The sequence below is a fragment of the Pagrus major genome, chromosome 2 (assembly GCF_040436345.1).
Source record: "Pagrus major chromosome 2, Pma_NU_1.0".
Classification (NCBI taxonomy): Eukaryota; Metazoa; Chordata; class Actinopteri; order Spariformes; family Sparidae; genus Pagrus; species Pagrus major.
In genome coordinates this window covers 29,503,306-29,522,143 of record NC_133216.1, presented here as the reverse complement: position 1 = coordinate 29,522,143, position 18,838 = coordinate 29,503,306, and the positions used below count along the sequence as shown (strand labels likewise).

Below are 18,838 nucleotides of genomic sequence, written 5' to 3'. Positions count from 1 at the left end.
AAGACCTCACTCTATATCTATCTGTCTATCTATATATATATACAGTGTGTATGTGTGTGTATGTATATGTGTATATATATGTATATATATGTGTATGTATATATATATATATATATATATATGTATATGTATATATATACATACACACATACATATATTAGTTTTATATATATATGTTGACCCCGTCTGCTGTGAAGAGTGCACACTGCAGTTGCATAAAAGAGAAAACTAGATGGCAGGTACCCTCTATTCTCTTATTTTGTTTACAGTTAGTTTCCATTGACCAGTGAAACAAGCTATTGTTACATTTATATTGTTAATTATTTAAACTTGACAATAAGGCCTTAGTATGGTACATTGCAAACAAATAATGGAGATTATATCACTAATGACACCATGTCGACCATCTTTTGAAATAAGAATTAAAAAGTAAAATGAGTTCCCATGGCTTAAATCCAATGATCCTAGACTAAATTAGTCTAGAAATGGCGTAGCTACCTCTGCTAAAACACAAAAACAAAGAAAAGATCAAATCATGACCCTGAAATCGAAACATTTAATTCAAGTCGAGGATTTGGAGAATTGTGACATCCATATATATATATATATATATATATATAATTCCCCAGATAATTCCCCAGATCCCAATCTGATCGAGCATCTGTAAAACGTGCTGCAGGTCTGATCCATGGAGGCCCCAACCCCCAACATACAGGACCCAGAGGATCCACTATAAAACGCCCTGGTGCCAGACACCACAGGATGCCCTCAGAGGTATGAAGTCCATGTCTTGACAGGTCAGAGCTGTTTTGGCTGTCCAAGGGGAACCTTCGCAATATTAGGCAGGTGGTCATAATGTTATGCCTGATTGGTGTACACATGATAGCAATACAATAGTGATATACAATAAGTAGATGTTGTTATATTATATGTAATATTAATATTCAGCTCACTGTAACTAGGTTATAAACTGTTGGATATTTGCTAGCAATGCATCATGTTGTATAGCATTATCATCCAAAGGATTTTATTATTTTTTTGCCTACCATTTGCATACCTGTGGTATCAGGCTACCATGCAAAGTGCTGGCCAAGAATGTGCAGCAGTTTTGCTCTTCAACATTGTGCAAAGGGTGACGTCAACATCTAGACAAGAGGAGCCAAGACTTCAGCTGCCAATTCTGCAAAGAGTGGATAACTCTTTCAGTGAAATCCATCCCAAAAAGAAGACCAAAAGCTGAAGTTTCTCTCTCTCTCTCTCTCTCTCTCTACACACAGTACTGTGCAAAAGTTTAAGGCAGGTGTATAAAATGTTGTAAACTAACAATGCTTTGTTTTTTTGTTTTTTAACAATGCTTTGTTTTTTGTTTTTTTTATAAATTTAAAAAATGCAAAGTGAGTGAACAACAGAAAAATCTAAATCAAATCAATATTTGGTGTTACTACCCTTTGCCTTCAAACCAGCATCAACTTTCATAGGTACACTTGCACAAAGTCGGGGATTTTGTAGGATTGTAGTCAGGTGTATGATCAACCAATTATACCAAACAGGTGCTAATGATCATCAATGTCACATGTAGGTTGAAACACAGTCATTAACTTTAACAGAAACAGCTGTGTAGGAGGCTTAAAACTGGGTGAGGAACAGCCAAACTCTGCTACCAAGGTGAGTGTCAGGGACCAAACAGAAAAGGCTCAAGAACACAAGGTGTAACTGTCAAAAAAAAAATTAATTTATTTGCAACTCAATTCAAAAGGAACAATATCAAAAGGTATATTGGTACAAATACAAAAAAATAGGAAAATAACTCTAAACAAGGGCCCTAATTACTTAAACTGAGGTCAACCTAAACAAACGGCTACTTAACTCAACATACCTGACCTTCCAAATGAAACAATAGGTGTGGGTTATATAGACACAGGCTAGCCAACAAATGAGACAATAGGGGGGACAGACAAACCATTACTTCCACAATGCAGATTAAACATAATATGAACAGAGACTACAATGAAAACCTATACCTACTCAACATAAACACTCAAATCATGAAGCAAACTTAAAGATCTTAATAATCTCAAATTAAATAAATCTCAAAGAAAAGACAGCCTCCCCTCTGGCACCTCCAAGGTGGCCTCCTCCATTTCCTGTTCTGTTTCCAACAGAGGCCATCTTGGAAGGCGCCGCCTCCTTTCCAGAGCTGGGGAGAGCTGCAAACAATTAGAGACACAAGGTGAGTTTCAACTCAAACAAAAGGAAATGTTATTGAACAGCCTGTTAACCAAAATGCGTGCACTCAAATTAATCAACAACTGTCAATAAACGATGATAAATAAATGATGTATGAAAAGAAAAGACTGTGTGTCATCATGTAAAATAAAAGAATAACAAAAATACTCAACTTAAAGGTGGTCACTATGTGTGGCCACCACAGTGAGGTTGTGGAAGACAGTTTCATGTCACAGGTCATACGCCATGGCAAGACTGAGCACAGCAACAAGACACAAGGTAGTTATACTAGTACATCATTTCCCTCTTACACGTTATAGTGTAAAACTATAAGTATATGTTGTTACATTATATCAGTATGTTTAAGCAGTGAACACCAATTGTATGATGTACTGAAATAAATTTGCATTGCACAATGTAAATATAGTTTCACTTCTGTAAGATGTGCTGTGAAGAAATACTCTGAAGGTAATACACATGGGGAGATTATGGCACCAGTCAAATGTAATTGGCAACATGGGGAGAAGGATTTAAATGCATATTTATTACTTTAGTTGTTTGTCACTACAAGTATGACTGAACATCTCCCACTCCACATACTGCACACTGACTTTATTTTGTTGTTGAAATGTACATAATTACCTATTGTTGATTTCTTTGATGTTCCATATTAAGTGTGTTCATTTGGGTGACCTACCCAAGCCTTTTAGTTAAAAGTAATGATTTTGTCTTTGAGGCATCATCACAGAGATGACTTATGTTCTCACAGCCTAACTACACATTTTGGTTGTATCTTATGTAGGTTGAGTGGAGTAACTGAAGTGACATGCATAGTAATTTCTCAATTTACAGAGATTGTGGTACTCAATGGTAATGGACAAATTACCTGTTAGCCATCACTGTTTTGGAAAGGTGTACCTCTTTCAATAATTAACATTTTATCAATAAATTGAGAGGCAATGAAAACATTATTTTACTGGCATTTTTTTAGAGGCTTTTACATGTTAACTGGTCTTTCAGTACAACATTTTTAAGACAGTGTAGTGTAATATAACCATATAACCATAAATAAGTAGTTAATGGTTAATGACAACTGGTAACAAGTACTGAGATATTAAAGAATCTAATAAAAATGTGAATGAATCATAAATGAATGGTTAAAACATGTATTGCTCTGCACTAGTTGATTGAACATGCACCTATTGATTGAATTGATGATTAAACTACTGAATTGTGTTAAATTGGAGTGAAATATAACCACAAATGTAAGAGTGAAATCACGTGACTAAATATACCACACTTTTTATTATTGTTGTTAAAAGAGATGTAGTCGGTAGGTCAATAGAGCATATTATGGAGGATAGAAAAAGTGTTTCACAGTTGCTGCACAGGGGAGGCAAGGTCACGACGTAGATAAGACATGCTTAAGGGTTAGTGTTAACCATGCCCAGCCTCTCAAAGTACCTCTGAAAACACACAAGCACATAGCCTGTCCTCTGGCACCATTACTGTTACTGTTTCTATTTCTGTGTCTGGGACCCAGAGTTACAGCTGTACTCATATCTCTGTTGTATCTCCGATCCTGTGTCATTACAATTCACCAACTTCAAGGTCCACTAAGCCTTATGCAAACTGTACTTTCTCACCATTTTTGTATGTGTATGATTCTGTTATCTTACTTACTTCACAATGCCTCAAATTATTGATTACTTATTGATTGATCGATGAGACTGATTCAAACCTATAAGGGAAATTTGCCCCATCAACTTTATATTGGTAACGCTTCCTTTTACAGTACGGTAATAACCAGCTAATTACCTGGTAATAAGATGTATTTACTAGGTAATAACCAGGTAATTAAATGCAATTACCAAGTACTTACCAGGTAATTACCAAGTACTTACCAGGTTATTACCAGGTAATTACACAGTATTTACAAGATATTTTCCTGACTACTACCAGGCATTTACCCAATAATTACCTGGTAGATACACAGTAATTGTAGATTGTAGATTTTAAACCCGGTAGTTAAAAATATTTACCTGATATTTATCTGGTAAATACCAACAAGTTACCTGGTATTTACCCAATAATTACCAGGTAGATATCCTGCAATTGCATATTGTAGACTATAAACCCACTGAATGTGTCTATATGTGACTTTGTTAGGGTGATAATAACTTAGATATTTACCTGGTAATTACCAGGTATTTACTCAAAATGATCACATATTTACCTGGTAACTACCACTTATTTACGTGGTAGTTACCTGATACTTACCTGGTAAATACCAACTAGTTATCTAGTATTTACTAGAAATATACTGAAAACTACCAGGTATTTATCCGGGAGTTATAGATTATGTATTACCAGTCAACCTGTGTGGTGACTGTGAGGGTATAACTTGCAACTATTTACCAAGTAATTACTTTCTAATTACCCAGTAGTTACAATTTACATTATCAGGTAAAACCTTGTGAATTACCCTGTAAGGAAGGTGGAACTGTACTGTAAAAGGAAGCGTGGTTTGTTTCAATGATATTACCATGTACTTTCTTGGTAACTGTAGATTATAATCCTGTGTAGTTTTGAACATGCTACCTGGCAAAAACTCCCATATCTCCCTGATAATTATCAGGTAAATATCGGGGTGATATCAGAGTTTTACAGAGTAGTTACCCTGTAAGGAAGGTGGAATTGTACTGTAAAAGGAAGCGTGGTTTGTTTCAATGATATTACCATGTACTTTCCTGGTAACTGTAGATTATAATCCTGTGTAGTTTTGAACATGGTACTTGGCAAAAACTCCCATATCTCCCTGATAATTATCAGGTAAATATCGGGGTGATATCAGAGTTTTACAGAGTAGTTACCCTGTAAGGAAGGTGGAATTGTACTGTAAAAGGAAGCGTGGTTTGTTTCAATGATATTACCATGTACTTTCCTTTACATAAAGATACAATGCATTTTGTTACACTCCTTCACACAACCTGTGACAAAAAAAGAGTTTAATTTTAATCTTAATCTGCAAAAACACAAGACAAGAGTAACTTCAATACATAAAGTACAACACAGTGGCGTAGCTTTCAAGTGTATTTCAAAACAAGTAGGACATGTTATAAACAAGTGCAAAAAGTTCAAAGTGCAGTTGCATCTTGTATGAAATGTAAAATAAAATGAGTAAGGCTGACAACATCCTTGTGGAAATTATTGAACAATATCAATTTACTGCACTATAGAGCTTGACCCATCACTTGGGAATTTTGTATTTGATGGGGAGCAGCTCTGTGGCCTTCCTCATTTTTTCGATTTTTTCTTGCAGGGGTTTGTTGGCATCTACAAATTCCTTGCATAATTTTGCGTAGTTGGCTAATGTCTGTTTCTCTTTGAAGAGGGGCAGCTCCCCAAAGTCTTCGCCCTCTGTGGCCATGATGACATCTGCGATGACCGCAGTCCCCGCAATTGTGTTCCTGTCCACTCCGAGTTGTTCACAGGTGTTGGTCATGCTGCGGTTTCGCCTGAACACTTTCAGGACCGCTTTGTAGCGGTGGACAACGTCCTCTGGGCTCAGAACTACAAAACAGATCATCAAAACAAAATATAGATTAAGACTGTGTAATAATTCCAAATATATTTATAATCCTGACATGACATGAAGATCAGGGGTTAAACCAGTCATCTTGTGTCTGCAGTGCACTACTCTTCTTCACTCCATGGTTTAATTGATACAGCTGTGGATACTCTCTACATAGCTGTTTGGTAATAGGGCCAGCCTTGACTCTGGTAAATATAGCCTATATAAAATTGTGTTTGGGTGGAGGGGAGAGTGTTACCTTAGCATTATGCCACATCAAAAAAAATCAATACATGAGCATGCTACACTGAAATTATGATTTAAATGTGACTGCAGTGTCACAATAAAAGATGCTTCCACTAACATGAACATCTTCGGTAGACCTTGATAGGTCCATGTGACAGGAGTCTGAAAGCTCTATGCAAAAAGCCATTAGCATACCAGGTCATCTAGCTTCAATGTATAGTAATAAAAATAAAAAAAACAAATTAAACGTTTGCCTTCAATGTATAAAATGGGGTGCATTTACCAACTCTTGGGGGCATTTAAAAAAATTAATTAAGAAATAAATGGTTAATAATATTGCTGAAGTGTAATGTAAACAACAGTGTAGTCCAGAAGCAATAGAAATGTGAGCCATCTTTTTCCAGATGATGGGTTACCTCTCTTTCCAAAGGATGAGGGTTTTTTGGATTTGCTCTTCTTCCAGTCGTCATCAGAGGAGTCTGAAGACCCATGTTTTTTGTGTTTCTTCTTCTTCTTCCTCTTCCGATCCTTATAAGAGTCATCTGAGTCATCTGAGTCAGAAGAGTCAGAGGAATCCCCATTCCTCATTTTGCGTTGCCCTTAAATTTAGAAAAAATAAAATGTTAGAAGTAAAATGAAATTAAAATTGTGTGGGCGTGGGGTTGCACACAGACGTGTGTAGCTATGTTGTTGTGGCTATAGTGTTTTGATTATCCCTGTATACTGTTTTATCTGTCCTGTTATTGTGTTGTATTTTTAATGTGACCTGTAATTTGACCTGCAAATTAGCTTAAAGCTATAATCTGGTGTAGTGCATCAAATGGCAACATTTATGTTTGAACTGTACACTGTCCCTTTTAAATAAATTGAAATTGAAAAACATTTTGTGGTCAACCTTGGTCCCCACAGTCTAAAAAATGGTTCTCTCTCCTGTAGTGCTGCATGCAGGGCGGACGTATTACGGCAACCGGACCTCGTAGAGACTCGCGGATGGTGTGGTGGATTCGGGTGAAAAGATACAATGGTTGCAGTTGCAGAGATATGTCAGCCGTGCATCCAGGACTACAGAAGAGAGATAGCGGATAGCGAGGGTTTGGAGATTTCAAGTCACTGACTAAACACTCTTTCAGTGATTGCTGTCAGAATATAGAGCCATTTAAAACTTATTTTAACACAAAAACATTGTTCCATAGACTCCTTTAGATTGTATTTACAGCCTTCCATGTTGGTTTCGGGAGGAACAGTATAGATACCTTTTGAAGTTGTGTGGCCGACCTCTGTGTGGAGAGCCTTCTCTCGGTTGAAGTCACGCTGCTCTTTCAGGAATCGGTTCTCCTCTTTCAAGAGACGGATTTCTTCCTTCAGTAGATGGTTCTCCCCTTTTAATTTTTGAAAGTCACCCTTTAACTTTGCCATGGTTGGTGCCTTTGTTGGTGCTTTTGTTGGTGCATTTTGTTGAATCTCTTCAACTAAAAATAGTGCAAAAAGATGTATTAAATACTTATCATGTTAAGATAATCTTATTATTTCACCGTGTTCACTCCCAAATTTGTGTTCAGTCATAAGCTGTTCTATTTCATTTACACTTCTAAGCTTTGTAGGTCCCTGAATACCCAGGTATGTGAACTAAAATTAAGATAAAAATAATTTAGGTTGTTTAGCTCGTCTTTAAGAATAGAGTTCCTAACAGCCTGGCGCCATGCAAGACCACTGTATGTACAACAAAGATTGAATAAAAAGCCATTAGTTTATGGTTACGACTGGTTATGGGGAAAACTTAAAATGGTTTATCTTACCATCATTGTCAGACTGAATCACCTGGTCATTGTCAGACTGGATCGACATTGCAGGGTTCTCCTCTGGTGCAGTGTGCTGCTTTCTTTTGGTTTTACGTGTGTTCGGCATGACTATAAGGGGTAAAGGAAATATATTAAGATACATTTTTCAGAAAGTAAAAAGACATTTGTAAACATGGTCAAGAGAATTTCATCAAAAAACCTCCACTTTTAAGTAGTAGTGAAAACAGTCAATCTACAAGTTCACAACGCATATGTGTATTTAATCTCTCTTCTGTATGAATAGAAAATTCTCAGCTATGATTAAAAAAGTCTCTCTGACAAGTCCTAGGCTTAATGTATCTCTAGAATGTAATAATATACATAAATAATAGTGTTTTTATCATGGTAGTTCTCAAAGTGGGGCCCAGAGACCTCCAGGGGTCCTTGAGGGGGTTCTAGTCTGGGAAGTCCCTAGCAAAATTAGTTAATAATTAGGCTAGTTAATATAGCAACAAAAAATATTTTAAACACTAACCCAAATTGGAATATTCTCTAAACATTTTAACAACACAGATCTTGTATAGGGGTCACTGGCACAAACATTTTTCAGATAGGTAGGCTATGTATTGTAAATACTGTACTTAAAAAAAATTAAATTATTGTCTGTAAAATAATCAAATTAATGAATAAAGTGTAGAGGACAAATAGTCAAAGTGCTGTTATGTATTCTCCAATAAACTACATTCATCCTAATCTTTTAATAAGCAGGACATGAAGCCTATGTGTCAAAGCTGTTATTATCATACTGTTAATACTCAGTTATATTAAAGCTTTTCATCATGTTCTGTTTAGCGGATGCTATTATATTGTCGTTTGTTTTGTTCACAGAATTGAATCTCATTATAGTTACCTCAGGTAACATCACCTGGACATTTGATTTCGTGTCAATACTTAACTGATCATGTGGCTTGTAATGTAGCAATAAACCAGTGTGAATACAGACAGCTGATAAACGCAAGGAAGCTAAAGAGTAAAGACAGACCGACAGCTCAGGACAATACAAATGTGGATACATTTATGGACTCACACACGCAGTCGCACCAGACAAACTCGTGACAAACACGTGAAAACACGACACCTGACATGTAGCCTACTGAGAATATTATATGAGAGTGGAGTCTGTTTTTCCTCACCTTCAACCAACAAACCATCGGCCCTCTCCTCCACTTTGTGTCTGTCTACTTTTGCTACACGCGGTGCAGAGCGCGCGTAAACTCTCACTCTCTCTCTCTCTCTCTCTCTCTCTCTCTCTCTCTCTCTTCCTCACAAAGTTAATCAAGACTCTAAGAAGTACAATTTATCCAAAAAGTTCAAGTAAATGGAGAAAAGGGGGGTCGCATGTCTTCATAGCCGGTCTTAACATAGAGGCATAGGTAGGCGGTTGCTTGGGGCCCCTCCACCAGCGGTCGTAGGGGGGGGCCCCCACCAACCTCCAAAAAAAAAAAAAAAAAGGAGAAATAAGAAATGTATCAACATGAACAACTCAAACGTGGTAATCAATATCAATATGTAATTCATTCTTTAGAAAAACGTTTAAGTATTAGTTAAAATGTCAAATTCATGGGTATCTGTCTCACATACACCCCCTACTTTCACAATGAAATGGACTAGTCCGTGACGGACTCCAGTCCAATTTGTGGCGGTAATGCACCGTTTGCCAACCGCCAATAAACCACACAGAAGGAGAAGAAGAAGAAGAAGTAAACAAACAGACACGGAGTGAAAGCTAAAATGAAACGAAACTACCCGAGCGGTTCGAATAAACGGAAAAAGAAAAAAGACGCGGAGAAATATACAGCAAAGCTGCCAAAGCTGACAAATTACTTTACCACTGCCGTTACCGGGGATACAGTCAACAACGTCCAAAGTGTTGCTGCAACAGCAGCAGCAGCAGCTAACGTTAGCTGTGAAGTGTCTGACGTTGACACAGACAAGGTGGAGGAGTTGTCCAGTGATGGCCATTTTGACAGTGATGATGACGATGATGATGATATTGATTTAAACAAATAAATAAACAGTGCTGGTTAACCTGGAATTTTTGCAAGGACAGTTGTTTTCTTATTCTCCATCATGGGTGACTATTAGCTTGTGGAGTACACTTTGTGTTCTTCGTTCTCTGTCTTCATTTTGGAGTAAAGAAGTGTATACAGGGTTTAGGGCCCCCATACATACCTTCGCCTTGGGCCCCCAAATTGCTAAATCCGGCACTGCATGTCTTTCTTACCAAGGTGGAGGTATTGCAGAAGATCCGTGGGTGGTGGCCCGACTGCAATTTGCATCAAAACGTTATTGAATTATCTTCGCTTGCATCCAAGTTGCTTGTCCCCTCACGTTTCCGTGTGCGACGTATCATGCGTCATTGCGTCATTACGTGTACTTCGTTGAATGCCCGCGAAGAGACCCTCGGAAATGCGAGTCTGTGCAGTTTGAGACTCACTACTCTGCAAACCGTACGTAATATGACTTTGATAAGAAGATTACTTGAGAGGACAGCGCAAGGACGTAAACAGTTGATAGGATGGCTCCAGGAGGAGAGGCTATTGGCAAAGAAAAAAAGATGCCCTGTTTGCAACAACAAAATGAAATTCAAAAGAACAAACACGACCAAGGATGGCTATCGGTGGTAAGGGATCATTGCCACACATCCTTCTTCTTATTCTTTATTATTATTAGTATTATTATTATTATTATTATTATTATTATTATTATTATTATTATTATACATTGAAGTCAATGGCAAGTTGCATTTGTTTTCCTCCTAAAAATGACCATATTGACAATCTAATGTACTATCATTATGTAGGTGTTAACTCCTTCTAACTATCTTACAGTGCATACTTGCTATGTTGAATGAATTATTGAAATACTTTTTTTTTTTTTCTGCAAGAATAGTACAGCAAATACAGTTACCTCTTCAGCACTAGAGGCCCTGTATACGGGTCCTTTAGCATAAATAGCCTGGTGCTTGTTTCAATTGTGGTCATGTATGTTATGTTACAGGAGCTGCAGAAAATCAATTCACAGGGGCAGGAATATCACAAGGTCCATCAGAGATGGCTCAATATTCTCTTGGTCTCACATGTCATTATCATCATGGATGAAAATCATGCACAGGTTGGTTGCTCTCTCTCTCTGCCTCTCACTTCAGTTCAAATAGCTTTGTAGGCATGATGTAACACTACATATTTTGACAAGTTAAACATTTATCTCTTATGCTCTCTTGCAAGATGCATAAATGTGTTTTGTTACGCAATGTTAACGCCCAGTGAGAGCTGATTAAACAACATTGGCTTTTTCTTGCGTCTTAGTTAATTTAATTTTATCTTAAGACTATTCCAATCAGGCTGACCTGATACTGTACATGCAGATACCATGATGTACACAGTGTGTCTTAATATAAATAGCTAACTGCATACACATATTACATAGTCAATCCAAAAAAATCCAAGAAATCACACATGTTCATCCATCCCAACATGTACAACATGCACAATGGCTATCATAGGCACCAACCTAACTATAATTTCCCCTCCCTGACTCCAAAACTCTCCCATCCTTGTTGCTAATACATAGTTGTCCTCTTTTTTGGGTCAGTTTCTCACAGGGTTTGAGGCGCAGACATGTGGATATGCTAGAGGATGGAGTATGTGGGAGCAGCAAATCACTGACTAGGGTGACTACACTTCTACGTGAAATTTGCTGTGCAGCAGTCAGACGACTAGAGAGAAGAAGGGAAATGCAAATTGGAGGGAGAAGAGCTTTCGTAGCGATAGATGAGAGCAAGTTCAGACACAAAAGAAAGGTAAGCTTGTATTTTGTTAATAAAGTATCAATTTCTGTTTTGTGTTGTATGGTGCAGTATTTAGTAGCTGTTAAAACAAGGACAATAGGTTTTAAAGAAATGAAAGGGATAGTCCACTCAAAAACCATCTACAATCTATAAAGCACCAATGCGATTGCGACTTTAACATTCTCAAATGTTGCATTTAAGTTGGACTGCCTTTAAGCATGACATTTTGTTTATTTTCAGTATGGACGTGGACGATTTGGAAAGACCTGGCGACGTCGCTTGTGGGTCTTTGGGATGATGGAAGTCAGGCGGTCCCGCAGACGCCCTGTTTTAAAACTGGTTGAAAATCGATCCAGGAGGAGATTGCTCCCAATCATTAGAAAATATGTTAGACCTGGAAGTGAAATCATTAGTGATTGCTGGCGTTCCTACAACCAGTTGTCCCATGACGGCTACATACACTACCAGGTAAACCACCAAAGGTATTTTGTCCACCCTGGGACTGGTGCTCACACACAGCACGTTGAACGGGCATGGCGGACTTATAAGGAGGACATCTACAGGTACAGGGGGAACCTGACAGAGAAGGCCTTGAAGATGAACTTAAGGTTCATCGAGTGGAACCACTGGCTCGGGAAAGAGCATAGGAAGGGCATTCTTGGACGCCTATTTAAAGACATAAGAGCATTTTACAAAGTGTAACCAGTGATGAAGTACTGGACTGCGTTGTGTTCACCTCTGTTGTCATCGTTTTCCGATTGAATAAAACACTAGTACTATGCAAAATTATGCAAGGAATTTGTAGATGCCAACAAACCCCTGCAGGAAAAAATCGAAAAAATGAGGAAGGCCACAGAGCTGCTCCCCATCAAATACAAAATTCCCAAGTGATGGGTCAAGCTCTATAGTGCAGTAGTTTGATATTGTTCAATAATTTCCACAAGGATGTTGTCAGCCTTACTCATTTTATTTTACATTTCATACAAGATGCAACTGCACTTTGAACTTTTTGCACTTGTTTATAACATGTCCTACTTGTTTTGAAATACACTTGAAAGCTACGCCACTGTGTTGTACTTTATGTATTGAAGTTACTCTTGTCTTGTGTTTTTGCAGATTAAGATTAAAATTAAACTCTTTTTTTGTCACAGGTTGTGTGAAGGAGTGTAACAAAATGCATTGTATCTTTATGTAAAGGAAAGTACATGGTAATATCATTGAAACAAACCACGCTTCCTTTTACAGTACAATTCCACCTTCCTTACAGGGTAACTACTCTGTAAAACTCTGATATCACCCCGATATTTACCTGATAATTATCAGGGAGATATGGGAGTTTTTGCCAGGTACCATGTTCAAAACTACACAGGATTATAATCTACAGTTACCAGGAAAGTACATGGTAATATCATTGAAACAAACCACGCTTCCTTTTACAGTACAATTCCACCTTCCTTACAGAGTAACTACTCTGTAAAACTCTGATATCACCCCGATATTTACCTGATAATTATCAGGGAGATATGGGAGTTTTTGCCAGGTACCATGTTCAAAACTACACAGGATTATAATCTACAGTTACCAGGAAAGTACATGGTAATATCATTGAAACAAACCACGCTTCCTTTTACAGTACAATTCCACCTTCCTTACAGGGTAACTACTCTGTAAAACTCTGATATCACCCCGATATTTACCTGATAATTATCAGGGAGATATGGGAGTTTTTGCCAGGTACCATGTTCAAAACTACACAGGATTATAATCTACAGTTACCAGGAAAGTACATGGTAATATCATTGAAACAAACCACGCTTCCTTTTACAGTACAATTCCACCTTCCTTACAGGGTAACTACTCTGTAAAACTCTGATATCACCCCGATATTTACCTGATAATTATCAGGGAGATATGGGAGTTTTTGCCAGGTAGCATGTTCAAAACTACACAGGATTATAATCTACAGTTACCAAGAAAGTACATGGTAATATCATTGAAACAAACCACGCTTCCTTTTACAGTACAGTTCCACCTTCCTTACAGGGTAATTCACAAGGTTTTACCTGATAATGTAAATTGTAACTACTGGGTAATTAGAAAGTAATTACTTGGTAAATAGTTGCAAGTTATACCCTCACTGTCACCACACAGGTTGACTGGTAATACATAATCTATAACTCCCGGATAAATACCTGGTAGTTTTCAGTATATTTCTAGTAAATACTAGATAACTAGTTGGTATTTACCAGGTAAGTATCAGGTAACTACCACGTAAATAACTGGTAGTTACCAGGTAAATATGTGATCATTTTGAGTAAATACCTGGTAATTACCAGGTAAATATCTAAGTTATTATCACCCTAACAAAGTCACATATAGACACATTCAGTGGGTTTATAGTCTACAATATGCAATTGCAGGATATCTACCTGGTAATTATTGGGTAAATACCAGGTAACTTGTTGGTATTTACCAGATAAATATCAGGTAAATATTTTTAACTACCGGGTTTAAAATCTACAATCTACAATTACTGTGTATCTACCAGGTAATTATTGGGTAAATGCCTGGTAGTAGTCAGGAAAATATCTTGTAAATACTGTGTAATTACCTGGTAATAACCTGGTAAGTACTTGGTAATTGCATTTAATTACCTGGTTATTACCTAGTAAATACATCTTATTACCAGGTAATTAGCTGGTTATTACCGTACTGTAAAAGGAAGCGTTACCTATTTGGGTCATTTCTGTGTTGGTCTGAGAGGCTGGAAGATGAATAGAAGGAGGACAGGCTGCACACTGGTGCAGTTGTTAGTTGCTGTGGCTGTATGTCTCTCCTCTGGTCTGACAGGGTTTCTCTGGGTGCTCTGGCTTCCTTCTTTGACCTTGAGCATGAATGCTAGCATGTTGATGATCAGCATGTATGATGCTACTATGTACACCATCTAAGGTTAGCACTTTAGCATGATAACTTTTGATAAATAGCCCTAAACAGAAAGTAAAGTGGAGGCTGATGGGAATCTTATTAGTTTTTAAAACTCCAGCAACATCTGTAGTTTATGGAACAACTTTAATGTTTGACCCTAATGTTTTCTGCTTGTGGCCTTCATCAGGATGACTCTGACAAACCTGGCACTAGTGAGGGCCTTTTGTGTTTTTAAATGTAGTGGGTGGGTGAAGAAGAAGAGTGAGTGGATGCTGTGTCCAGCAAAACAATTAGTATAGTGGGAAGTTTGAAACCACAATCTGATAAGAGATGGATGATCATACTTATCTTGTACAAGAAAATCACAGGAGCGTGAAAAAACGAAAACACACGGGTGAAGTGCTGCCGGTTATCTTAAGTGAGGAAATAAGTGTTCAGTTTGTATAATCTGGTTGAATGTTGTGAACAGCTCTGTATGTCCAGCTTGTTACATGATGTGACCTGTAACACGTTTCTTTAACACGTTCAGTATCATCCTGTCAGTCACTCTGTGTGAGGGCCGAGGGGCTGAACTTCACCAACCTTCATACTCACCACAAGAAACTAAGAGTCACAGCACAGGAACAGAAGCAGCAGCTGTGTTTAGACCTGAGTCAACACATTATTAACATGTATTCATTTAAAACGTGACATGTCCTCTGATCACAGAGTCAGTCAGGAGTTTCTGCTCTGACATTTTCAGAGGTAAAAATATTCACTGTGTGAAAAACATGATGACAAAAGTTAGAGTGAACAGCAGCAGCTGTGAATAAAGTCTCAGCCTACCTGCTGCAGTCAGGCTGTCTGTTGTCAGCCACTCCTGGAGTGTCTGTGCCAGGCTTTACACCAGGTTCACAGTGATACATATGGAAGCCTGTTAGCGCCCATTAAAGAAAAGGATCAGGTGAAAACTAAGCTTGATGAATAAATAATCCCACGGTTGGTCATCTGTGTGCACGCATGCATGAGTGCGTCTCAGGTGAGCTTCAGTACTGAAACATATAGCTCTTCACCCCTGATTAAAACTGACTGTAGTATATATTTCCCCCCGCTGTTAATGGTACACAACCTACATAATGCACAGTGTTTATTAGCAGTACATTAGTTTCACTGAAAAGAAATGCTGCCTCGTATCACGTTAAATGTTAGCACACCGTAGCCTCAGTTTGTGCCTCTCAGAGAGCTGGTGGTAACGTAGCGTTAGCAAGCTTTATTTAGGTTTATTTCTTGTCTGTCACAGTGAGACAACACATGGAGCGATAACTAAGATATTCAGGGCTTGGAGTGAGCCAAAGGCAGTCAAAGTAATGACAAGTCCATCTTTAGAAAATGAGTTTCTTGTCTGTGAGGGCCACCGTAGCTTCTGGAGCTTCTCCTACGTTCGGTAAGGGAGGGTGAGTGAGGGAGTGTTGCAATCTAGAACCTCACTGCTAGATGCCACCAAATACTCCATATATTACACACTGTACCTTTAAGTTCTGAAAAAAAGCAGCTCTAAATAAAATGTCATCCTAATTCACACTTTTCTTCTCCTTTTATGCCAACAACACTAATCAAACTGAACAAACTGTGTGCATGGTACGCATGGCGATAAAGATGTGCACCAGTACAGACATTCTCACCCTCTGTGGATTCTATACAATCAGAAATCTGCATGGAAATTGGCGTAAATATATTTTTCTTGTGTACGCATGGTTTATACATTTGGCCACAAGTGTGTGAAGATTGAGGGAAGAGCAGTAGATATGAAATCTTCTGTGGATTTGTTGGTTCTGAAAGCATACTGGTCCTCACCAGTATGCTGGACCCTCGTCCAGGCTGGCAGGGATGTTGTCTTTGATGTGCTGGAGAACCAGTTTCTCGAAACACTCCATCAGGATGTGGTGAGAGCCACAGGACAGTAGTCTTTAAGACTAGACACAGCAGACATTTTAGGTACATGATGATGGCTGTCTCCTGTGTCTCACATCTCCTGTGATAGTGAGATGTTCAAAATGTCAGTAATAACATCAGCTAGATGTGATAAAATAAGGAATCCTGCAGCCAGGACAGCACTGACTGGTAATGTTTTCAGTCTGTGTGTGTAATGTCATGGTTAAATGTGTTCCTGGAGACACCTTTTGTTGCAAAAACTTCCACAAAGGCAGTTTTGAGTATTTCTCCAGGTGTGTTTATGTCAGTCTGTATAATATAGGCTACTTCCCCGGTCAAAGATGACTGTGGTGAGCATCAGCAGAAACCCTTAAGAAAACGCTCAATTTTGAGACTTGTTGCGTTAAGAGAAAATGTGTAAACTTTGTGAAACGTTGTACACAACACATTCTTAACTATTTGGGCCCACTTGTTAATTCTGCCAACGTCATACATGAATATATTTCTCTCTTTGAGTAATAAACGTATCCGTTTCTTCCACTGATGTCGGTGTGTATTTGCATATACAGTGGGGAAGTCAGATCAGATCTCAAGTGGTCACAAGACGCATGTCAAGACGCGTTTAAGGTCAGTTGTGAATTGACCAGCTTGAAGATGTCCACATATGATCCGATCACTCAGGATGGATGGTAAAACCAAATGTGGCCAGTTTCCCTCTTTCAGGACTATGCTAGGACTTTGTTTCTATGCCGAAACAAATTATATAACCACACAGTCACTTTGTCTTCATGACTGAATAAACTGAATAAACAAATGGTCCATTTCAGAATAATAAATGTATAGTATATTCTCAAATTCTAACTATTGATGCATTAATGTGTTCATAACTTTAGGGCTGTAGCAGGTAAAGGATGAACTCATTTTAATAACTATATACTGCTGGGCGGCTTGACCTATAATAATATAACCTAGTTACAATTTAAGATTATTGATATAAATATAAATTAAGTAAGTAAAGTAATGAAACCAGTAGGTCTAATGCTAACTCAACTAGCTAAAGCTTTAAAATAAATGAAGTGGAATAAAAGTGTAATATTTGCCTCTGAGATGTAACAGAGTAGAAGAAAAAGGTTTAGGTTTCATGGGTATTTATCCTGTATATGTTTTTTTGTGAGGGGGGCGCCATCTCATGGTGACACCCCGCAATTGAATGAATGGCGTCTTCACAGTGGAATCTAGGCACACCCCCAGGAGCAGTGTTGGGGAGACTTAAACTACATGTAGTTGAACTACATAGCTTAACTACAATTTGCTGTAACTTGCTGGTAGTTAAACTACTTTCATATTTTGTGCTGCGTCAAGTATTTCAACTACTTTTTGGGTCATTTTTTGTAGTTTAACTACTCAATTTACAAACTACAATTTTGGCCAATAACATGACATTTCTCATATTTTTTTTATATAATATACATTTTATTTTATTTTTCTTTGAAAAAAGGCGTGAAACATGTCATGAAATGCTAAGCCAACGCTGCCTCTGATTGGCTTGCCCTGGCAGCACTCAAATGCTTCACAGAGTGGGTATCCAACTATATGTTGGATATAGATGGCTTTACTCTGGTGAGTCCAAAAACTGGACAGCTGGGAAAGAGCAGTCGATGCAGCTTTTTTCCTTTTAAACAAAATAATTGTTAATTGCAGTAATCACATGGTATTTCTACACACATGGGTAAAAATAACACAGTAGTAAAAAGCACTAATCAATGTCACACTTTGACACTTCAAATTTTCCATTCTGAAATGTACTTATGCTTCTCAAGTGTAATATTAAATACTATTTAAAGATGAAATAAAAACACCTCAGCATACTTTCTTTGCCCATGTCCTCTAAAATTCCCTCTGTGGAGTCAGCCTTGCATTGTGCTCCATCTGACTGACATGTAAAGGCAAAAAAAAGGAATACGTATGTAGTAACAAATCACTGGTCTTCATTGCTGGAGAAAAAAATTAGGCCGGGGCCATTACTCTCTTTTTTAGGGACGCCCTGAACACATTCACAGTTACACATTCACACTTAGAAGCCACTGGGCAGCTCCACTGGAGCAGTTGGACTTGCTCAAAGGCACCTCAGTGGTGGCAGTGAGGGTGGAGCAAGCACTGGCTTTCTCTTTCCCCACCCAGAATGATCCTGCTGGCCCGGGGGCTTGAGCCAGCAACCCTCTGGTAACAGCTCACTTCTCTAACCTTTAGGCCACCACTGCCCCTCTACCTCCACCTATCTTTGCACTGTTATGAGCCTGGCTCCATTTGTGTGGGTTTTCATATAAT

At 38.2% G+C, this 18,838-nt stretch overlaps 1 protein-coding gene across 1 annotated transcript; it reads right to left on the bottom strand.

Annotated features, from left to right (window-relative positions):
* Positions 1-5,429: 5,429 nt before the first annotated feature.
* LOC141018300 (uncharacterized) lies at positions 5,430-10,199 on the bottom strand. The gene is made up of 5 exons (XM_073493238.1): positions 10,109-10,199; positions 7,843-7,953; positions 7,300-7,515; positions 6,463-6,645; positions 5,430-5,799 (listed from the first exon to the last, which is right to left on the bottom strand). The coding sequence occupies exons 1-5, from the start codon at positions 10,161-10,163 to the stop codon at positions 5,477-5,479; spliced, it is 888 nt and encodes a 295-aa protein (XP_073349339.1). The 5' UTR covers positions 10,164-10,199; the 3' UTR covers positions 5,430-5,476.
* Between the last annotated feature and the right edge of the window lie 8,639 nt (positions 10,200-18,838).

What these genes read in the sequence shown, in the direction of transcription:
- LOC141018300 (XM_073493238.1), bottom strand. Translation starts at nt 10,163, where the DNA reads ATGCAAATTGCAGTCGGGCCACCACCCACGGATCTTCTGCAATACCTC. An exon ending in TCTGCAATACCTCCACCTTG is followed by an intron (nt 7,954 to 10,108) that starts GTAAGAAAGACA and finishes TACCCCTTATAG; the next exon opens with TCATGCCGAACACACGTAAA. An exon ending in GATTCAGTCTGACAATGATG is followed by an intron (nt 7,516 to 7,842) that starts GTAAGATAAACC and finishes CACTATTTTTAG; the next exon opens with TTGAAGAGATTCAACAAAAT.